Source organism: Oncorhynchus kisutch, linkage group LG6 (genome assembly GCF_002021735.2).
Source record: "Oncorhynchus kisutch isolate 150728-3 linkage group LG6, Okis_V2, whole genome shotgun sequence".
Classification (NCBI taxonomy): Eukaryota; Metazoa; Chordata; class Actinopteri; order Salmoniformes; family Salmonidae; genus Oncorhynchus; species Oncorhynchus kisutch.
The window spans coordinates 12,165,385-12,187,227 of NC_034179.2; the positions used below are offsets into that span (position 1 = coordinate 12,165,385).

Below are 21,843 nucleotides of genomic sequence, written 5' to 3' on the forward strand. Positions count from 1 at the left end.
ATTTCTTCAGCTAAATGTGACCTTTCCTTTTATTGCCTTATTAAATGTGTCTTGCCCTGGACATGAACACAGCTAACAATAACAGCTATAGAACCTTGCCAATGATCAGAATATCATGGAGGAAATATGTGAATATTTCAAATACATTCATAACAACTGACTCCACAGAGCATGGAGGCTGTGTATCTGAAAATATGATTAATTTAACTAGGCAAGACAGTTAAGAACAAATTATTATTTACATTGACGGCCTAACCTGGCCGAAGCCAAACGACGCTTGTCCAATTGTGCACCGCCCTATGGGACTCTCAATCACAGCCAGATGTGATACAGTCTGGATTTGAACCAGGGACTGTAGTGACACCTCTTGCACTGAGATGCAGTACCTTAGACCACTGCTGCACTCATACATTACTTGTATGAACTAAAAGTTGATTAACTAAAAAGGTTATAAACGAAAAGGTTTATCACACAGATGTTTACAAATGTCCACGTTTTTGTATTTCGGTTGTGATAAGAACGACAACAAGTCAGATTAAAGTGCATGTGAACATTTACTTTTCAATAGAATTGAAAGTATTCACAAAAGAGCCAGTGTTTGCAAAGTGCAGCAAAAAGCATTCCATTTAGACATTCCTGCATTCAAGTGCATTTTCTTTAGCATAAATATAATAGAAGACCTGAGTAATAATTATATAAATTGTCATGTAAAATCTTAAAGCATTTCATAGTAGGAAATGTACGGGTATATAAAACAGAATATATTATTGTTTATATACAGATAAATAGTAGCTGATCAGCATCAGGGACAGTATTTTTCACCAAAACTCCGTAGAAAACAGGATGCATCATCGCAGAATTAGAAAAGGATTATAAAGCTACGTTACTGTATAATATATTAAAATCAGCACATATTCTATTGCTCTATTCTGGAGTGAGACAGACAGACCCAATTTGCTTCCTACTCCTCCCGCTCGCCCATAACCGTTCAATATTTGAAGATCTGAAGGTTCTGGACAGGTATACAATGAACATAAGCAGTGTAGTGGTGAAGCTTCTACCATATTGCTTCCACCTTACAGATCTACAAACATCAAAGGGTTAGGACAAAAAAAGGTGTGGTAGCAAATTGGGACCTATCACAGGATGACAGTGCCACAGGACACAGAGAATAGATTGTCCTAGCCAGGATAAGAAGGGCCGTACAGAATATAAATATAATTTATAGAATGGACAGCCCCATTAAGTGCACCCATGGCTTTACCAGTGAAATTGCAGTGTGCTAAACAACTGTCCGGTCTATAGATTATATTTCTAGACAGTACAATGCAGTATAAGGGCTCTAGTCACTCTTCTTGCAGCTCTCTGTCTCAGTGCTCTCCGACTGCACATTGGCCTTCTTTGGTGAGCTCTTTCCCCTGTTGTGTGCTGCAGTCTTGGACGAGGACCCTGGGGCCTTGGAGGTCTCAGGGACCGCTGCTCTGTTCAAACTCTCACCGGTGCCCTTCTTCACTACAGAGGTCTTGGTCTCAGAGGTGAAGGATGGCGACGGCCCGGCAAAGAACGTGCGGTGCACAACAGACTCGATGGGAGCGAAGGGCGAAGAGGAGGAGCCGGTCAGCGTCATACTTGTCTGGGGGGGAAAACAAATAGATGGAAGGATTTAAAGAGATGGAGAGACAGGATGGAGTGATGAGAATGACTACAACAGTGACTAATAAAGAAGTAGACAAGATGTATCGTATGATTTATCAGATTAAATGTAACTTTAATGAGTTGATGGGAGAACTCTAATCGAACAGTTGGGCGAGTTCTGAGAACCTGTGATTAGATTTGCAAGATGTCAAGAGCAGGAGACATCACTCATTGTGAAAGGATGGAGGAGGAATGATGCAACGAGAAGAAAATGATGCAAAATTCTCCTGCTAGAGGCAATACAAGACTAAAGTTGAGTCATAACTAAATATAAGTATAAGATAGGTCATTCAAATAACATGGACTGGATGTTGTGAGACAGTCAACATGGAGAAAGAATGTTTTTGATTGCCATAAACATTATGTGTTGGGAGGATTCCCAGATCAAGATTGAAGCCATTTCTGGACTAAAAAGTAGTTGAGATTCTCCATTGAGCATGCTTTTTGGTCCAGGTGTAGGCTTTATCTATCTTGATCCCAGATCTGATTGTGCTACAATGACCATAGGAGTTGGCTATATAGCACAAACAGATCTGCGACTACGCTTGATCTGGGTCCAGGAAACTGGCCCTATGTCTTTGTAGAGGCCCTGCCCTGTGAGTGTTAGGGTTGAGGGATAGGGCTAGGGTTAGGATCAGGTTAGTGACTGACTTTGTTGACAACAGTGAAGACGGTGTACAGCAGCATGAGGTGGTGCTTCTGGATGGCCAGGTACTGGGTCTGCTGCAGGGCGAACAGCACTGCTCCTATCAGGGTGATCTTAGTAGGGCTGCACACAGTCAGAGGTCAGTCAGGTCAGTAACTTCATCATTATGGCTATGAACAGATCTCTCTCTCTTTTTTCATTCATTTTATTTCACCTTTATTTAACCAGGTAGGCCAGTTGAGAACAAGTTCTCATTTACAACTACGACCTGGCCAAGATAAAGCAAAGCAGTGCGACAAAAACAACACAGAGTTACACATGGGATTAACAAACATACAGTCAATAACACAATAGAAAAATCTGTATACAGTGTGTGCAAAATAAATAAGGAGGTAAGGCAATAAATAGGCCAATAGTGGCAAAGTAATTACAATTTAGCAGTTTACACTGGAGTGATATATGTGCAGACGACGATGTGCAAGTAGAAATACTGGTGTGCAAAAGAGCAGAAAAACTAAAACAAATATGGGGATGAGGTAGGTAGTTGGTTGGAAGGAGCTAATTACAGATGAGCTGTGTACAGCTGCAGTGATCGGTAAGCTGCTCTGCAGCTGACGCTTAAAGTTAGTGAGGGAGATATAAGTCTCCAACTTCAGCGATTTTTGCCATTCGTTCCAGTCATTGGCAGCAGAAGGAAGTGGAAGGAAAGGCGGCCAAAGCAGGTGTTGGCTTTGGGGATGACCAGTGAAATATACCTGATGGAGCGCGTGCTACAGGTGGGTTTTGCTATGGAGACCAGTGAGCTGAAATATTTACCTAGCAAAGACTTATAGATGACCTGGAGCCAGTGGGTTTGGTGACATATATGTAGCGAGGACCAGCCAACGAAATCATACAGGTCGCAGTGGTGGGCAGTATATGGGGCTTGCTTTGGTGACAAAACGGATGGCACTGTGATAGACTGCATCCAATTTGCTGAGTAGAATTTGCTGAGTCGCTTCCTTTTAGGTGGTTGTAGAATTAAACAGCTCTTTTCTAGATTTTGATAATTAGCGGATGTTGGCCTAATTCTTCTTTGCATGCATTCTTTGGTGGGTAACTGATTCAAGTATTTTTTGCCAGATCCTAATTGGTATGTTGAATTTTATGTTCCTTTGAATGGCATAGAAGGCCCTTCTTGCCTTGTCTACTCAGCTCATTTACAGCTTTGTGGATGTTTAGGCCAAGGTATATATAGTTGTTTGTGTGCCCTAGGGCAATGGTGTCTTACTGAGATTAACTGTCAGACCCATCTCTCTCTCTCTCTCTCTCTCTCTCTCTCTCTCTCTCTCTCTCTCTCTCTCTCTCTCTCTCTCTCTCTCTCTCTCTCTCTCTCTATATATATATATATATATATATATATATATATACACAACATTACACAGACCTAGCCTGGTCTCAGATCAGTTTGTGCTGTAAAGCCTACATCAGAGGTATCAAACTCATTCCACCGGGGGGCTGAGTGTCTGCAGGTTTTTCTTTTTTTCTTTCAATTGAGACCTAGAAAACCAGGTAAGGGGGGTTCCTTAGTAAACCTTCTAACAAATAATGAGTCCAGGGTTTTGTTTGAATTCAGATATTCAAATTTATTGTCAAATGTATTATTTTATGTTTTATCTTAGATTGCAGTCATATATACATTTTGTAATGTTATGAGGTATTTTGTGTTAAAATAAAGAAAATTATATGTGCTTCATTTGCATAAACACCCCGGTGTATTTGCATATTTGCATGCATTAACGTAAAGGGGTGGGGCGTGGCTGAAACCACCAAAACCTTGGTCTATCTAGGGGCCTAGGCCTACATGCAATCACCTGTGCCGTATAGACTGCGTCGTGAATTACTGTTGTTGTCACGTTCTGCTGCATAATTCAACAAGGTGTGTCAACAGCCGGATGCCCTCAGATTAAAAATCAACATGCTTGGCTCTAGATTACACCTATCAGCATGTATACAGACTTTCCAATGTTTGCGAGATCAGACATAACATCACTACAATCTGAATGTTCATTTTCGGGAAGTAGCTTTCATTTCAAGGCATTTCATTGGTAATCATTTCAAGTATATTAAATTATTACTTTTTTCAAATCCACAAAAAATAACACCCATAAAAACAAAGTTAGCTTTCTTCTCGTGTAAGTGTCGAGATGATGCGTTAAATCCTGACTAAGCTTTATCGTTCTTATAGAGGCAACAGAAAGACAATGTATTCCATTGAGTCCATTTCAGCCATTACTGGGATGTGTTTGACAGGTCATTACAAATCTTTACGTGGTCGTAAAGTTAACGGGGGAAAAAAATGACAGAAGTATGAAAGAGTAGCAGGAGTCAAATGAATGCAATGAATCCAGCGAGATTTAAATGACAAGTGGATTTTGCACAGGAAATAGATGGCTGAAAAAAGACAGATCCTCAGGAGGGCGGGTCATGCGCGTTGCTAGTCATTGTCATGCCTAACTTAGGAGTTAGCTATAAACAACACAAACAGACGTGGGACCAGACTAACACAGACACTCAACACATTATTCTATCCTCCTTCTAACTGATCCTACAGTACGAGGCCTCAGAGAGGAGGAGACATACTAACTGATCCTACAGTACGAGGCCTCAGAGAGGAGGGGACATACTAACTGATCCTACAATATGAGGCCTCAGAGAGGAGGGGACATACTAACTGATTCTACAGTACGAGGCCTCAGAGAGGAGGGGACATACTAACTGATCCTACAGTACGAGGCCTCAGAGAGGAGGAGACATACTAACTGATTCTACAGTACGAGGCCTCAGAGAGGAGGGGACATACTAACTGATCCTACAGTACGAGGCCTCAGAGAGGAGGAGACATACTAACTGATTCTACAGTACGAGGCCTCAGAGAGGAGGGGACATACTAACTGATCCTACAGTACGAGGCCTCAGAGAGGAGGGGACATACTAACTGATCCTACAGTACGAGGCCTCAGAGAGGAGGGGACATACTAACTGATCCTACAGTATGAGGCCTCAGAGAGGAGGGGACATACTAACTGATCCTACAGTACGAGGCCTCAGAGAGGAGGGGACATACTAACTGATCCTACAGTACGAGGCCTCAGAGAGGAGGGGACATACTAACTGATCCTACAGTACGAGGCCTCAGAGAGGAGGGGACATACTAACTGATCCTACAATACGAGGCCTCAGAGAGGAGGGGACATACTAACTGATCCTATAGTTCAAGCCCTGGGAGAGCAGGGGAATTACTAACTGATCCTACAGTATGAGCTCTGGGAGAGGAGGGGACTTACTAGGTCATCTTGAGAAGCTCATTGGTTTCTGGCTTCCAGACTCCTCTGACCAGCTGTTCAAAATTACTGATCAGACCTCCTCCAGCACCTGAAGAGAAAGAGATACGACCCTGCGTCATTGTCCTGGACTGGTAGAACATCTTTATAGACCCGTTTGTGCTGTCTGGCTCCTATGGTCTGTTTGGCATAAAAAGGAGTTTGCTATAATGCACAAACAGATCTGAAACCAGGCTAGTAGCTGAATAGCCTTAATGTCTAATAACAACTCAACAAAGTCAAATCAGATAGCTCTATTTCTTTGTGATGTGTAAGGGCTGCTTGCTATTCAAAGCACAGGTCTGAACAGCGAAACTATAATCTTCAGGATCACAATTAGTGTCAATGCAACCTCATGTTATTCAGAAGCATTCGTACGGACCAAAAGGTCAGGACTAATAACCACAATAGTAATGAGTTTAATTTCCATTACATTCCTGAAACTTGTCTTGTTGATTACCAACACCCCCCCAAATTGATTTATAACCAATTTATATTAAATGTGTGAGAGAGAGTTTATATATCTGCGTGTGTGTACTAGATCTGGCCATATCTTCCACATGCTTGTACACGCACAGTGCTACCGGTGATGTAGTGGTAAAAAATAAAAATAGGTGGGTAAACTCTGACTGTCGGTCGCAGTGAAAGAGGTAACGCTGCCTATACTTTCAATGCATTTTCCTGTAAAAGGTGGATCAACTGTATTTACTCTGAACTACACCACTGTGTAGTGGTTCCCTAGCATAGCGCATGGTGGCCAGAGGTTCACAGAATCAAATCAAATTGTATTTGTCACTTGCGCAACAACAGGTATAGGTAGACCTTACAGTGAAATGCTTACTTACAAGCCCTTAATCTGTATGGTTGTGTGCATTGCATTCACAACATATACACAAAAGCATTTGGACACCTGCTTGTCGAACATCTCATTCCAAAATCATGTTGGCCGATTAGGTATGGCCCGCAGTCGGCGTTACAATTCATCCCAAAGGTGTTCGTGGGGTTGAGGTCAGGGCTCTGTGCAGGCCAGTCTAGTTCTTCACACCGATATTGACAAAATCAAATCAAATCAAATTTATTTATATAGCCCTTCGTACATCAGCTGATATCTCAAAGAGCTGTACAGAAACCCAGCCTAAAACCCCAAACAGCAAGCAATGCAGGTGGAGAAGGTGGACAAACCATTTCTGTATGGACCTCGCATTGTGCACTGGGGCATTATTATACTGAAACAGGAAAGGCCCTTCCCCAAACTGTTGGTAGCAAAGTTGGAAGCACAGAATCGTCTAGAATGTCATTGTATGATTTTGAGTTTCCACTTCACAATAACAGCACTTACAGTTGACCGGGGCAGATCTAGCAGGGCAGAAATTTGACGAACTGACTTGTTGGAAAGGTGGCATCCTATGACGGTGCCACATTGAAAGTCACTGAAAGTCCATTCTACTGCCAATTTTTGTCTATAAAGATTCCATGACTGTGTGCTCAATTTTATTCACCTGTCAGCAACGGGTGTGGCTGAAATAGCCTAATCCAATAACTTGAAGGGGTGTCCACATACTTTTGGCCATGTCATGTACTTGTCAGTATACAATAAACAAAGGTACTTACCTTAAAAACAAATAATACTATACCATGAAGAGAGACTTGTCTGTATATATGTACAGTATATATTAAAAAAGTGATATTCCTACCTTTAGCCCATCCTATAGCAATCATCACCAGCAGTCCATCCTTGTACTTGCTGTGTGCCTCAGCCACGCCCCCCATGACTTTCCATGTGCGGGTCACCTCCTTCATGCCCGTCAGCACCAGACGCACAGGGAAGAGGGCAGTACAGGAGTACACCATGTCCTGGGGGCAGTAGAATACCAGGTACCTAGAATATAAGACACATAGACTTCATTTCCCCCCCCCCAATGTTGTTATGAATATCACAATCAACAACAGAATAAACACATTTTGAATTACATTCATTCTAATGACAATCTGGCTACCAGTCAATAGGCTACCAGTCAATAGGCTACCAGTCAATAGGCTACCAGTCAATAGACTACCAGTCAATAGGCTACCAGTCAATAGACTACCAGTCAATAGGCTACCAGTCAATAGACTACCAGTCAATAGACTACATAGACTACCAGTCAATAGGCTACCAGTCAATAGACTACCAGTCAATAGACTACATAGGCTACCAGTCAATAGGCTACAAGTCAATAGGCTACCAGTCAATAGACTACCAGTCAATAGACTACAGGTCAATAGGCTACCAGTCAATAGACTACCAGTCAATAGACTACCAGTCAATACACTACCAGTCAATAGACTACATAGGCTACCAGTCAATAGGCTACCAGTCAATAGGCTACCATTCAATAGACTACATAGGCTACCAGTCAATAGGCAACCAGTCAATAGACTACCAGTCAATAGACTACCAGTCAATAGGCTACCAGTCAATAGACTGCATAGGCTAACCCCCTTGGGTTGTGCCGTGGCGGAGATCTTTGTGGGCTATACTCAGCCTTGTCTCAGGATGGTAGGTTGGTGGTTGAAGATATCCCTCTAGTGGTGTGGGGGCTGTGCTTTGGCAAAGTGGGTGGGGTTATATCCTTCCTGTTTGGCCCTGTCCGGGGGTGTCCTCGGATGGGGCCACAGTGTCTCCTGACCCCTCCTGTCTCAGCCTCCAGTATTTATGCTGCAGTAGTTTATGTGTCGGGGGGCTGGGGTCAGTTTGTTATATCTGGAGTACTTCTCCTGTCCTATTCGGTGTCCTGTGTGAATCTAAGTGTGCGTTCTCTAATTCTCTCCTTCTCTCTTTCTTTCTCTCTCTCGGAGGACCTGAGCCCTAGGACCATGCCCCAGGACTACCTGACATGATGACTCCTTGCTGTCCCCAGTCCACCTGGCCATGCTGCTGTTCCAGTTTCAACTGACCTGAGCCCTAGGACCATGCCCCAGGACTACCTGACATGATGACTCCTTGCTGTCCCCAGTCTACCTGGCCATGCTGCTGCTCCAGTTTCAACTTCCACCTGACTGTGCTGCTGCTCTAGTTTCAACTGTTCTGCCTTATTATTATTCGACCATGCTGGTCATTTATGAACATTGAACATCTTGACCATGTTCTGTTATAATCTCCACCCGGCACAGCCAGAAGAGGACTGGCCACCCCACATAGCCTGGTTCCTCTCTAGGTTTCTTCCTAGGTATTGGCCTTTCTAGGGAGTTTTTCCTAGCCACCGTGCTTCTCCACCTGCATTGCTTGCTGTTTGGGGTTTTAGGCTGGGTTTCTGTACAGCACTTTGAGATATCAGCTGATGTACGAAGGGCTATATAAATAAATTTGATTTGATTTGATTTGATAGGCTACCAGTCAATAGACTACCAGTCAATAGACTATATAGGCTACCAGTCAATAGGCTACAAGTCAATAGGCTACCAGTCAATAGTCTACCAGTCAATAGACTACCAGTCAATAGACTACATAGGCTACCAGTCAATAGGCTACAAGTCAATAGACTACCAGTCAATAGACTACCAGTCAGACTACCAGTCAATAGGCTACCATTCAATAGACTACATAGGCTACCAGTCAATAGGCTACCAGTCAATAGACTACCAGTCAATAGGCTACCAGTCAATAGACTGCATAGGCTACCAGTCAATAGACTGCATAGGCTACAAGTCAATAGGCTACCAGTCAATAGACTACCAGTCACTAGACTACCAGTCAATAGACTACATAGGCTACCAGTCAATAGACTACCAGTCAATAGACTACATAGGCTACCAGTCAATAGGCTACAAGTCAATAGACTACCAGTCAATAGACTACCAGTCAATAGACTACCAGTCAATAGTCTACCATTCAATAGACTACATAGGCTACCAGTCAATAGGCTACCAGTCAATAGACTACCAGTCAATAGACTGCATAGGCTACCAGTCAATAGACTGCATAGGCTACAAGTCAATAGGCTACCAGTCAATAGACTACCATTCAATAGACTACATTGGCTGCCAGTCAATAGACTACCAGTCAATAGGCTACCAGTCAATAGACTACCAGTCAATAGACTACCAGTCAATAGACTGCATAGGCTACCAGTCAATAGACTACCAGTCAATAGACTACATAGGCTACCAGTCAATAGGCTACAAGTCAATAGGCTACCAGTCAATAGACTACCAGTCAATAGACTACCAGTCAATAGACTACCATTCAATAGACTACATAGGCTACCAGTCAACAGGCTACCAGTCAATAGACTACCAGTCAATAGGCTACCAGTCAATAGACTGCATAGGCTACCAGTCAATAGACTGCATAGGCTACAAGTCAATAGGCTACCAGTCAATAGACTACCAGTCACTAGACTACCAGTCAATAGACTACCAGTCAATAGACTACATAGGCTACCAGTCAATAGGCTACCAGTCAATAGACTACATAGGCTACCAGTCAATAGGCTACCAGTCAATAGACTACCAGTCAATAGGCTACATAGGCTACCAGTCAATAGGCTACCAGTCAATAGACTACCAGTCAATAGGCTACCAGTCAATAGACTACCAGTCAATAGACTACCAGTCAATAGGCTACCAGTCAATAGGCTACCAGTCAATAGACTACATAGGCTACCAGTCAATAGGCTACCAGTCAATAGACTACCAGTCAATAGACTACCAGTCAATAGACTACCAGTCAATAAACTACCAGTCAATAGACTACCAGTCAATAGACTACCAGTCAATAGACTACCAGTCAATAGACTACATAGGCTACCAGTCAATAGACTACCAGTCAATAGACTACCAGTCAATAAACTACCAGTCAATAGACTACCAGTCAATAAACTACCAGTCAATAGACTACCAGTCAATAAACTACCAGTCAATAGACTACGAGTCAATAGGCTAATAATTCTGACAAAAAGCTTATTTTTCTCAAATGTATTTATTTAACGAGGCAAGTCAGTTAAGAACTCATTCTTATTTTCAATGACGGCCTAGGAACAGTGGGTTAACTGCCTTGTTCAGGGGCAGAATGACAGATTTTTGCCTTGGCAGCTCGGGGATTCGATCGATCAACCTTTCGGTTACTGGCCCAATGCTCTAACCACTAGGCTACCTGTTAGTGAGCATTTATCCTTTTCCAATATAATCAATCCACCTGACAGATATGGCATATCAAGAAGCTGATTAAACACCATGATCATTACACCGGTGCACCGTCTGCTAGGGACAATAAAAGGCCACTTTAAAATGTGCAGTTGTGTCACACAACACCACAGATGTCTCTAGTTGAGGGAGCGTGCGATTTGCATGCTGACTGCAGGAATGTCCACCAGAGCTGTTGCCAGAGAATTGAATGTTCATTTCTCTACCACGCCAGCCCAGGACCTCCACATCCGGCTTCTTCACCTGCGGGACCCCTGCCCAGTCATGTGATAATCCATAGATTAGGGCCTAATTCATGTATTTATATTGACTGATTTCCTTATATGAACTGTAACTCGGTAAAATCTTTGAAATTGTTGCATGTTGCGTTTATATTTTTGAGGAGGTAAAAACTACTGTCTCTATTTATTGTTGATGACTTCCCCTTGCCATTATCATTCCCCTGATGATAAGACAAGACATGTGACGAGCGTTTTTCTAACATATGATGTGACCCCCTTGGTCGCCGGGCGGGGGGGTTGCCGGGCAAGAATATACAGTCAGGAAGTAGTAAACTGAATAAATACAATATTCACGTCCCACTGGAGAACAAATCAATCCTTCAATGCCTGACAAATACTGCACAGTTGACAAAGTTACAATGTGTGCATGGTCTGATGGTCTTAGTGACAACAGACCTAGATATGGGGGGAGGTTTTAGTGTGTTACGTTCCCAAGTTTGTGTTGTAGTTTGTGTTTGTGCATGTGTTTATTTCAGGAAATGGCTTCCTGAAATCCCTCAAGCAGCTGATTGGTCGACTCCATGGTTAATTGGAGAGCTGACCCCGCCCCCTCGTCAAGACACAGCTGTCTCCAATTACCCATTCCTTCAGAAGCTATATAAAAGCCAGTGTTCTGTTCAGGAGGGAGAGATTTTCTGGGAGGTCATTGCAGAGATTTTCTGGGAGGTCATTGCAGAGATTTTCTGGGAGGTCATTGCAGAGATTTGGAGGTAGGGATAGCTGAGAGAGATTTTGCTAGAGGTTGATTTTGCTGGGAGTTCATTGCTGGGAAGCTTATGTTTTGTGAGTTTGTTGCTCAGATAGAGCTTATTTGATGTCCTTTGTTTCTTAGTTTGTTTGTGAAATTGTTTAATATTCTGTTTCATTTGTTCCCAGGGGGGAAGGGGAAGGCACCTTGGGAGTGTTTAGGCAAGAGGCCCGCGGGCATACATATACCCGTAGTATATTCACTGTCTAGGTACACTAGGTAAGACCTGGGCGGACCACCCCCTGTATTTTGGTTAGGGCACCAGGTGGTGCTAAATTAAGTAAGTAGTGGGTAGGCAGGTAAGATAGGAGAGGGGGGGCTTTGAGATTTACTTTCTTTGCTTTGGTTCCGTCCAGCCCCTTTTCCCCATATTACCGTGTAAAGGAATAAAGTCCTTGTAAACGGTACCACATTCTGCCTGTTGTCATCCTTACTCGCACCTACAGTCCATACCTTTTTCGCTTCACGGAGAGTTTAGTTGTAGCAGGGTGTTGCGTTCCCTCTTCATAGAGGCGTGCGTAACATAGTGGGTGGAATATTAGGACAATTGGATGTTTACCAAGTTGCAGCTACAGTATGCTTAACAGTGCACATTATTATGGTACAGCTATATGGACACTTAATCATCGTGGCGCTTTTTAATGGTAAGTTTACAAACATTGGTTGTGGTAAGTATAATTGACACTTGGGTATCGTTATGGTAAGTGGGGAAATAAGTATTGCAAGTTATAATTGTAATGGCTTAGCAGATCATAAAAAAATATCAATTTTTACATGGCATTCAGTATAATACTCATCATTAAAACAAAAGTAGTTTAGGTCAAAAGAGATGAGACTAATGGAAATTGAGGAAGTAAATCCACAGGTAGATGGAAATGGAAACTGTACTATAGAGGCACAAAATAGGTTAGAGGAAAAACTAAAAGAAACCCAGGGACTTATTCAAGAACGATCAAGTGTAATGTATTCCAAAAATAAAGTGAATTGGATGGAAAATGGGAAATTCACAACATTTTCAATGAATCTTCAACACAGAAATTCTACCAAAAATTATTTACAGAAACGTTACAAATGATGGAGTTGTCCATGATTCACCAAATGATGGAGTCGTCCATGATTCACCAAATGATGGAGTCATCCATGATTCACCAAATGATGGAGTTATCCATGATTCACCAAATGATGGAGTCATCCATGATTCACCAAATGATGGAGTCACCCATGATTCACCAAATGATGGAGTTATCCATGATTCACCAAATGATGGAGTTACCCATGATTCACCAAATGATGGAGTTATCCATGATTCACCAAATGATGGAGTTATCCATGATTCACCAAATGATGGAGTTATCCATGATTCACCAAATGATGGAGTTATCCATGATTCACCAAATGATGGAGTTATCCATGATTCACCAAATGATGGAGTTATCCATGATTCACCAAATGATGGAGTTATCCATGATTCACCAAATGATGGAGTTATCCATGATTCACCAAATGATGGAGTTATCCATGATTCACCAAATGATGGAGTTATCCATGATTCACCAAATGATGGAGTTATCCATGATTCACCAAATGATGGAGTCATCCATGATTCACCAAATGATGGAGTCATCCATGATTCACCAAATGATGGAGTTATCCATGATTCACCAAATGATGGAGTCATCCATGATTCACCAAATGATGGAGTTATCCATGATTCACCAAATGATGGAGTTATCCATGATTCACCAAATGATGGAGTTATCCATGATTCACCAAATGATGGAGTTATCCATGATTCACCAAATGATGGAGCTGTCCATGATTCACCAAATGATGGAGCTGTCCATGATTCACCAAATGATGGAGTTATCCATGATTCACCAAATGATGGAGTTATCCATGATTCACCAAATGATGGAGTTATCCATGATTCACCAAATGATGGAGTTATCCATGATTCACCAAATGATGGAGTTACCCATGATTCACCAAATGATGGAGTTATCCATGATTCACCAAATGATGGAGTTACCCATGATTCACCAAATGATGGAGTTATCCATGATTCACCAAATGATGGAGTTATCCATGATTCACCAAATGATGAAGTTATCCATGATTCACCAAATGATGGAGTTATCCATGATTCACCAAATGATGGAGTTACCCATGATTCACCAAATGGAGTTATCCATGATTCACCAAATGATGGAGTTATCCATGATTCACCAAATGATGGAGTTATCCATGATTCACCAAATGATGGAGTTATCCATGATCCACCAAATGATGGAGTTATCCATGATTCACCAAATGATGGAGTTATCCATGATTCACCAAATGATGGAGTTATCCATGATTCACCAAATGATGGAGTTACCCATGATTCACCAAATGATGGAGTTATCCATGATTCACCAAATGATGGAGTTATCCATGATTCACCAAATGATGGAGTTATCCATGATCCACCAAATGATGGAGTTATCCATGATTCACCAAATGATATTTTGAACGAGGAAGCTAAATATTTTAAGCATATGTTTTCTTTTCAGTCTCCTCCATCTCCACTGATTGATGTTAACTGTAAGGATTTATTTCATAATAATAATAATGTAAAATGAACACATTTACAGAAAGACTGGTGTGAAGGTCAACTTACAGCTGAGGAACTTTGAGGAAATAAAATCTTTTCAGTCTGGAAAAAAAACAGGGCTTGACGGTATACCAGTAGAGGTAGAGTTGAAGTCAGATGTTTACATACACATAGGTTAGAGTAATTTAAAACTCGTTTTTCAACCACTACCAAATTTCTGTTAACAAACTATAGTTTTGGCAAGTCGGTTAGGACATCTACTTTGTGCATGACACAAATCATTTTTCCAACAATTGTTTACAGACATTTTTTTCACTTATAATTCACTGTATCAAAATTCCAGTGGGTCAGAAGTTTACATACACTAAGTTGACTGTGCCTTTAAACAGCTTGGAAAATTCCAGAAAAGGATGTCATGGCTTTAGAAGCTTCTGATAGGCTAGTTGACATCATTTGAGTACATTTTATTTTATTTTGTACCTTTATTTAACTAGGCAAGTCAGTTAAGAACAAATTCTTATTTTCAATGACAACCCCTGCCTGTTCAGGGGCAGAACGACAGATTGGTACCTTGTCAGCTCGGGGATTTGAACTTGCAACCTTTCGGTTATTAGTCCAACACTCTAACCACTAGGCTACCCTGCCATACAACTGGAGGTGTACCTGTGGATGTATTTCAAGGTCTACCTTCAAACTCAAAGTCTCTTTGATTGACATCATGGGAAAATATAAATAAAATCAGCCAAGACCTCAGAAAAGGCTACCCAAAACATTTGACCCGAGTTAAACAATTTAAAGGCAATGCTACCAAATACTAATTGAGTGTATGTAAACTTCTGACACACTGAGAATGTGAAATAAAACTGAAATAAATCATTCTCTCTACTATTATTCTGACATTTCACATTCTTAAAATAAAGTGGTGATCCTAACTGACCAAAGACAGGGAATTTTTACTAGGAATATATGTAAGGAATTGTGAAAAACTGAGTTTAAATGTATTTGGCCAAGGTGTAATGTAAACTTCCAACTTCAACTCTATGTAAATGTGTTATTTCAGTTTATTAAAAAAATGTATTAGCAAAACCTTTTTGGTTTGTCATTATGGGGTAATGTGTGTAGATTGATGAGGGGAAAAAATTGTTTTAATCAATTTTAGAATAAGACTGGAACCTAACAAAATGTGGAAAAAGTAAGGGGGTCTGAATATTTTCCGAAGGCACTTTATATACTGTACTCGAGTCAATGCCATCCCATTCAACTATTGCTCTATATATACTATTCTATCCTACTTATTCTACAGATATACCTACTCATTCAAGGGTTTTTCTTTAGTTTTACTACTTTCTACATTGTAGAATAATAGTGAAGACATCAAAACTATGAAATAACACATATGGAGTCATATAGGAACCAAAAAAAGTGTTAAACAAAACTAAATATATTTTATATTTGAGATTCTTAACATAACCACCATTTGCCTTGATGACAGCTTTGCACACTCTTGGTATTCTCTCAACCAGGTTCACCTGGAAAGCTTTTCAAACATTCTTGAAGGAGTTCCAACATATGTTGAGCACTTGTTGGCTGCTTTTCCTTCACTCTGCGGTCCGACTCATCCCAAACCATCTCAATTGGGCTGAGGTCAGGTGATTGTGGAGACCGGGTCATCTGATGCAGCACTCATCACTCTCCTTCTTGGTCAAATAGCCCTTACACAGCCTGGAGGTGTGTTTTGGGTCATTGTCCTGTTGAAAAACAAATGATAGTCCCACTAAGCCCAAACCAGATGGGATGAGGTATCACTGCAGAATTCTGTGGTAGCCATGCTGGTTAAATGTGCCTTGAATTCTAAATAAATCTCAGACAGTGTCACCAGCAAAGCACCCCCACACCATAACACCTCCTCCTCCATGCTTCATGGTGGGAAATACACATGTGGAGATCATCTGTTCACCCTTACCGCATCTCACAAAGACACGGCGGTTGGAACCAAAAATCTCCAATTTGGACTCCTGACCAAAGGACATATTACCCCCGGCCTAATGTCCAATGCTCATGTTTCTTGGCCCAAGCAAGTCTCTTCTTCTTATTAGTGTCCTTAAGTCATTGTTTCTTTGCAGCAATTTGACCATGAAGGCCTGATTCACACAGTCTCCTCTGAACAGTTGATGTTGAGATGTGTCTATTACTTGAACTCAGTGAAGCATTTATCTGGGCTGCAATTTCTGAGGCTGGTAACTTTAATGAACTTATCCTCTGCAGCAGAGGTAACTCTGGGTCATCCATTCCTGTGGCGGTCCTCATGAGAGTCAGTTTAATCATAGTTTTTGTGACTGCACTTGAAGAAACTTTCAAAGTTCTTGAAATTTTCCGTATTGACTGACCTTCATGTCTTCATGTAATAAATGGACTGTTGTTTCTCTTTGCTTATTTGAGCTGTTCTTATCATAATATGAACTTTGTCTTTTACCAAATAGGGCTATCTTCTGTGTACCACCCCTACCTTGTCACAACACAACTGATTTGCTCAAACGCATTAAGAAAGAAAGAAATTACACAAATTAACTTAAGAAGGCACCCGTTAAAAGAAATGCGTTCCAGGTGACTACCTCATGAAGCTGGTTGAGACAATGCCAAGAGTGTGCAAAGCTGTCATCAAGGCAAACGGTGGCTATTTGAAGAATCTCAAATATAAAATATACTTTGATTTGTTTAACACTTTGTTTACTATATGATTCCATGTGTTATTTCACAGTTTTGATGTCTTCACTGTTATTCTACAATGTAGAAACTAGTTCATAGTGTTGACGTCTTCACTGTTATTCTACAATGTAGAAACTAGTAAAATAAAGAAAAACCCTTTAATGAGTAGGTGTTCTAAAACTTTTGACCGGTTGTGTATACTAAATATTCTACCCACATACTGTCCATAATGTCTTTATACTGTATATATATATATATTTATTCTCTGGACTCCGACATTGCTCATCCTAATATTTATATATTTCTTAATTCCATTCTTTTACTTTTAGATCTGTGTGTATTGTTGTGAATTGTTAGATATTACTGCCCTGCTGGAGCTAGGAACACAAGCATTTCCCTACACCTACACTAACATCTGCTAAATATGTGTATGTGACCATTAGCTTTTCATTTGATTTGAAATACATGTTGGCTTTCAGCCCAGCAGAGGGCACTAAAACACTATGGTATTGAAGAGGAAGCATGGGGGATGCTTTTTAATCAAGGAGCTTAATGGATCCTCTATTTTTCCATCACACACCAGTTGCTCTGATACATCCCCCCCATCCCCCAATTATTTTTTCCAAAAATAGCATTTCTCTATCAGCTGTTTACTGCGGTGTTATAGTGTATCCGGAATGTGGGAGCCTCATCACTGGTGTAAGGGTGGCAGGTAGCCTATTGGTTAGAGCATTGGGCCAGTAACCGAAAGGTTGTTAGATCGAATCCCTGAGCTGACATGGTAAAAATCTGTCATTCTGCCCCTGAACAAGGCAGTTAACCCACTGTTCCTAGGCTGTTATTGTAAATAAGAATTTGTTCTTAACTGACTTGCCATAAAAAGTACTTAAGTAAAAGTACTACTTATGTAGTTTTGGGGGGTATCTGTACTTTAATATTTATATTTTTTCCAACTTTTACTTTACTACATTTCATAAAGAAATAATGTACTTTTTACTCCACACATTTTTCCCGACACCCAAATGTACTTATATTTTGATAGGAACATGGTCCAATTCACGCATTTATGAATAGAACATCCCTGGTCATCCTCTGCCTCTGATCTGGTGCTCACTAAACACAAATGCTTCGTTTGTAACTTATGTCTGAGTGTTGGAGTGTGCCCCTGGCCATCTGTACAAAAAAAATTATAATAACATTTAATTGTGCCGTCTGGTTTGCTTAATGTAAGGCATTTTGAAACTTAAGTATATTTAAAACCAAATGCTTTTAGACTTTTACTCAAGGAGTATTTTACTTGGTGACTTTCACTTTTACTTGAGTCATTTTCTATTAAAAGGCATCTTTACTTTTATTCAAGTATGACGATTGAGTACTTTTTCCACCACTGAGCCTCATAGGGAATCTACGGTACAGTGGTTTTCAGGGTCCACAGACAGTATTCTACTGGTCAAATGTCTTTACCATATGTAATCCTGTGAACTCTCCCTCTCTTCTTCCCCGCTCCCCCCTCCCTCCTCTCTCTCTCTCCCTCCCCCCACCTCTCACCAGATGACAGAGGCCATTAGTGCTGTTGGACAGAAGGGCTATCGGGACCTCAGCCTCTTTCTCTCCCAGTCTTCTACTCTACTCTACTCTACTCTACTCTACTCTACTCTACTCTACTCTACTCTACTCTACTCTACTCTACTCTACTCTACTCTACTCTACTCTACTCTACTCTACTCTACTCTACTCTACTCTACTCTACTCTACTCTACTCTACTCTACTCTACTCTACTCTACTCTACTCTACTCTACTCTACTCTACTCCACTCTACTCCACTCCACTCCACTCCACTCCACTCCACTCCACTCCACTCCACTCCACTCCACTCCACTCCACTCCACTCCACTCACCAGATGACTGAGGCCATTAGTGCTGTTGGACAGAAGGGCTATCGGGACCTCAGCCTCTTTCTCTCCCAGTCCTCTACTCTACTCTACTCTACTCTACTCTACTCTACTCTACTCTACTCTACTCTACTCTACTCTACTCTACTCCTACTCCTACTCCTACTCCACTCCACTCCACTCCACTCCACTCCACTCCACTCCACTCCACTCCACTCTACTCCTACTCCTACTCCACTCCACTCCACTCCACTCCACTCCACTCCACTCCACTCCACTCCACTCTACTCTACTCTACTCTACTCTACTCTACTCTACTCTACTCTACTCTACTCTACTCTACTCTACTCTACTCTACTCTACTCTACTCTACTCTACTCTACTCTACTCTACTCCACTCCACTCCACTCCACTCCACTCCACTCCACTCCACTCCACTCCACTCTACTCTACTCTACTCTACTCTACTCTACTCTACTCTACTCTACTCTACTCTACTCTACTCCACTCCACTCCACTCCACTCCACTCCACTCACCAGATGACTGAGGCCATTAGTGCTGTTGGACAGAAGGGCTATCGGGACCTCAGCCTCTTTCTCTCCCAGTCTTCCACTCTACTCTACTCTACTCTACTCTACTCTACTCTACTCTACTCTACTCTACTCTACTCTACTCTACTCTACTCTACTCTACTCTACTCTACTCTACTCTACTCTACTCTACTCTACTCTACTCTACTCTACTCTACTCTACTCTACTCTACTCTACTCTACTCTACTCTACTCTACTCTACTCTACTCTACTCTACTCTACTCTACTCTACTCTACTCTACTCTACTCTACTCTACTCTACTCTACTCCACTCTACTCCACTCCACTCCACTCCACTCCACTCCACTCCACTCCACTCCACTCCACTCCACTCCACTCCACTCCACTCCACTCCACTCCACTCCACTCTACTCTACTCTACTCTACTCTACTCTACTCTACTCTACTCTACTCCACTCCACTCCACTCCACTCCACTCCACTCCACTCACCAGATGACTGAGGCCATGAGGACGTTGATGCTGTTGGACAGAGGGGCTATGGGGGCCTCAGCCATCATGAGGCCAGAGAGAATTCCCCCTCCGAAGCAGTAGAGCATAGAACTGAACCAGCAGGCAAACGGGCTCCTCCTCGCCACCTCCAGGGCTCCTGTAACCCAGTCACCAGCAGAGGTTAGTGTAGTTCATCTAAAACTAAAGTCAAATAACAAAAAAAGCACAACATAACATCAAACACTATGTGAAGGATGAGAAACACTGGAGGTGCTTAGAAAAAAAGCCTGACCGTAATCTATTAGCAGAGACTTCCATCATCATTCTCCTAATCATCATCATCGTCATCATCATACATGTTGAAGTCATCAGCTATTGATAGACTTTCTCTCTCATCAGCATCCTAACCTTATTTTGGAACAATGTGACAGCTGCTGACCTGATGTAAAAGGCTGCAATAGGTCTCTGTAAAGCACTTTGTGACAGCTGCTGACCTGATGTAAAAGGCTGCAATAGGTCTCTGTAAAGCACTTTGTGACAGCTGCTGACCTGATGTAAAAGGCTGCAATAGGTCTCTGTAAAGCACTTTGTGACAGCTGCTGACCTGATGTAAAAGGCTGCAATAGGTCTCTGTAAAGCACTTTGTGACAGCTGCTGACCTGATGTAAAAGGCTGCAATAGGTCTCTGTAAAGCACTTTGTGACAGCTGCTGACCTGATGTAAAAGGCTGCAATAGGTCTCTGTAAAGCACTTTGTGACAGCTGCTGACCTGATGTAAAAGGCTGCAATAGGTCTCTGTAAAGCACTTTGTGACAGCTGCTGACCTGATGTAAAAGGCTGCAATAGGTCTCTGTAAAGCACTTTGTGACAGCTGCTGACCTGATGTAAAAGGCTGCAATAGGTCTCTGTAAAGCACTTTGTGACAGCTGCTGACCTGATGTAAAAGGCTGCAATAGGTCTCTGTAAAGCACTTTGTGACAGCTGCTGACCTGATGTAAAAGGCTGCAATAGGTCTCTGTAAAGCACTTTGTGACAGCTGCTGACCTGATGTAAAAGGCTGCAATAGGTCTCTGTAAAGCACTTTGTGACAGCTGCTGACCTGATGTAAAAGGCTGCAATAGGTCTCTGTAAAGCACTTTGTGACAGCTGCTGACCTGATGTAAAAGGCTGCAATAGGTCTCTGTAAAGCACTTTGTGACAGCTGCTGACCTGATGTAAAAGGCTGCAATAGGTCTCTGTAAAGCACTTTGTGACAGCTGCTGACCTGATGTAAAAGGCTGCAATAGGTCTCTGTAAAGCACTTTGTGACAGCTGCTGACCTGATGTAAAAGGCTGCAATAGGTCTCTGTAAAGCACTTTGTGACAGCTGCTGACCTGATGTAAAAGGCTGCAATAGGTCTCTGTAAAGCACTTTGTGACAGCTGCTGATGTAAAAAAAGAAGAGATCTATAAAGTACATTTGATTGATTGATTAATTAGAACAAGTCTACAATTATATAGAACAAGAAGTGTATAGTGTGTTCTTGTTTAATGCTCTCTTCTTGTCAGTTCTAGCCAACGTGTTGCTGTAAAACTGCAGAGGAGCTAAAGCACAGCAGAGCAATATGTTCATAGTGAGAGGAGAGATTACAGTGGAGGAGTTTCACATTATAGGAGCGTCACAGTTTGAGGAAGGTCCTTTCAGACTTCCAG

At 41.8% G+C, this 21,843-nt stretch overlaps 1 protein-coding gene across 4 annotated transcripts in view; it reads right to left on the bottom strand.

The window, feature by feature from the left end:
* Positions 1–534: 534 nt before the first annotated feature.
* Positions 535–21,843, bottom strand: part of tmem38b (transmembrane protein 38B) — a 38,274-nt gene continuing 16,965 nt past the window's right edge. For 2 of the 4 annotated variants that reach the window (XM_031826200.1, XM_031826203.1), the window contains 5 exons: positions 20,152–20,308; positions 7,398–7,603; positions 5,668–5,755; positions 2,347–2,464; positions 536–1,633 (listed from right to left, as the gene is read on the bottom strand). In XM_031826200.1, the coding sequence (XP_031682060.1) occupies positions 1,343–1,633; positions 2,347–2,464; positions 5,668–5,755; positions 7,398–7,603; positions 20,152–20,308 (860 nt within the window). In that variant the 3' untranslated portion in view covers positions 536–1,342. Of the gene's footprint in view, positions 1,634–2,346; positions 2,465–5,667; positions 5,756–7,397; positions 7,604–20,151; positions 20,309–21,843 lie in introns of all 4 variants that reach the window. The other 2 variants (XM_031826202.1, XM_031826204.1) reach the window with 2 other exon arrangements.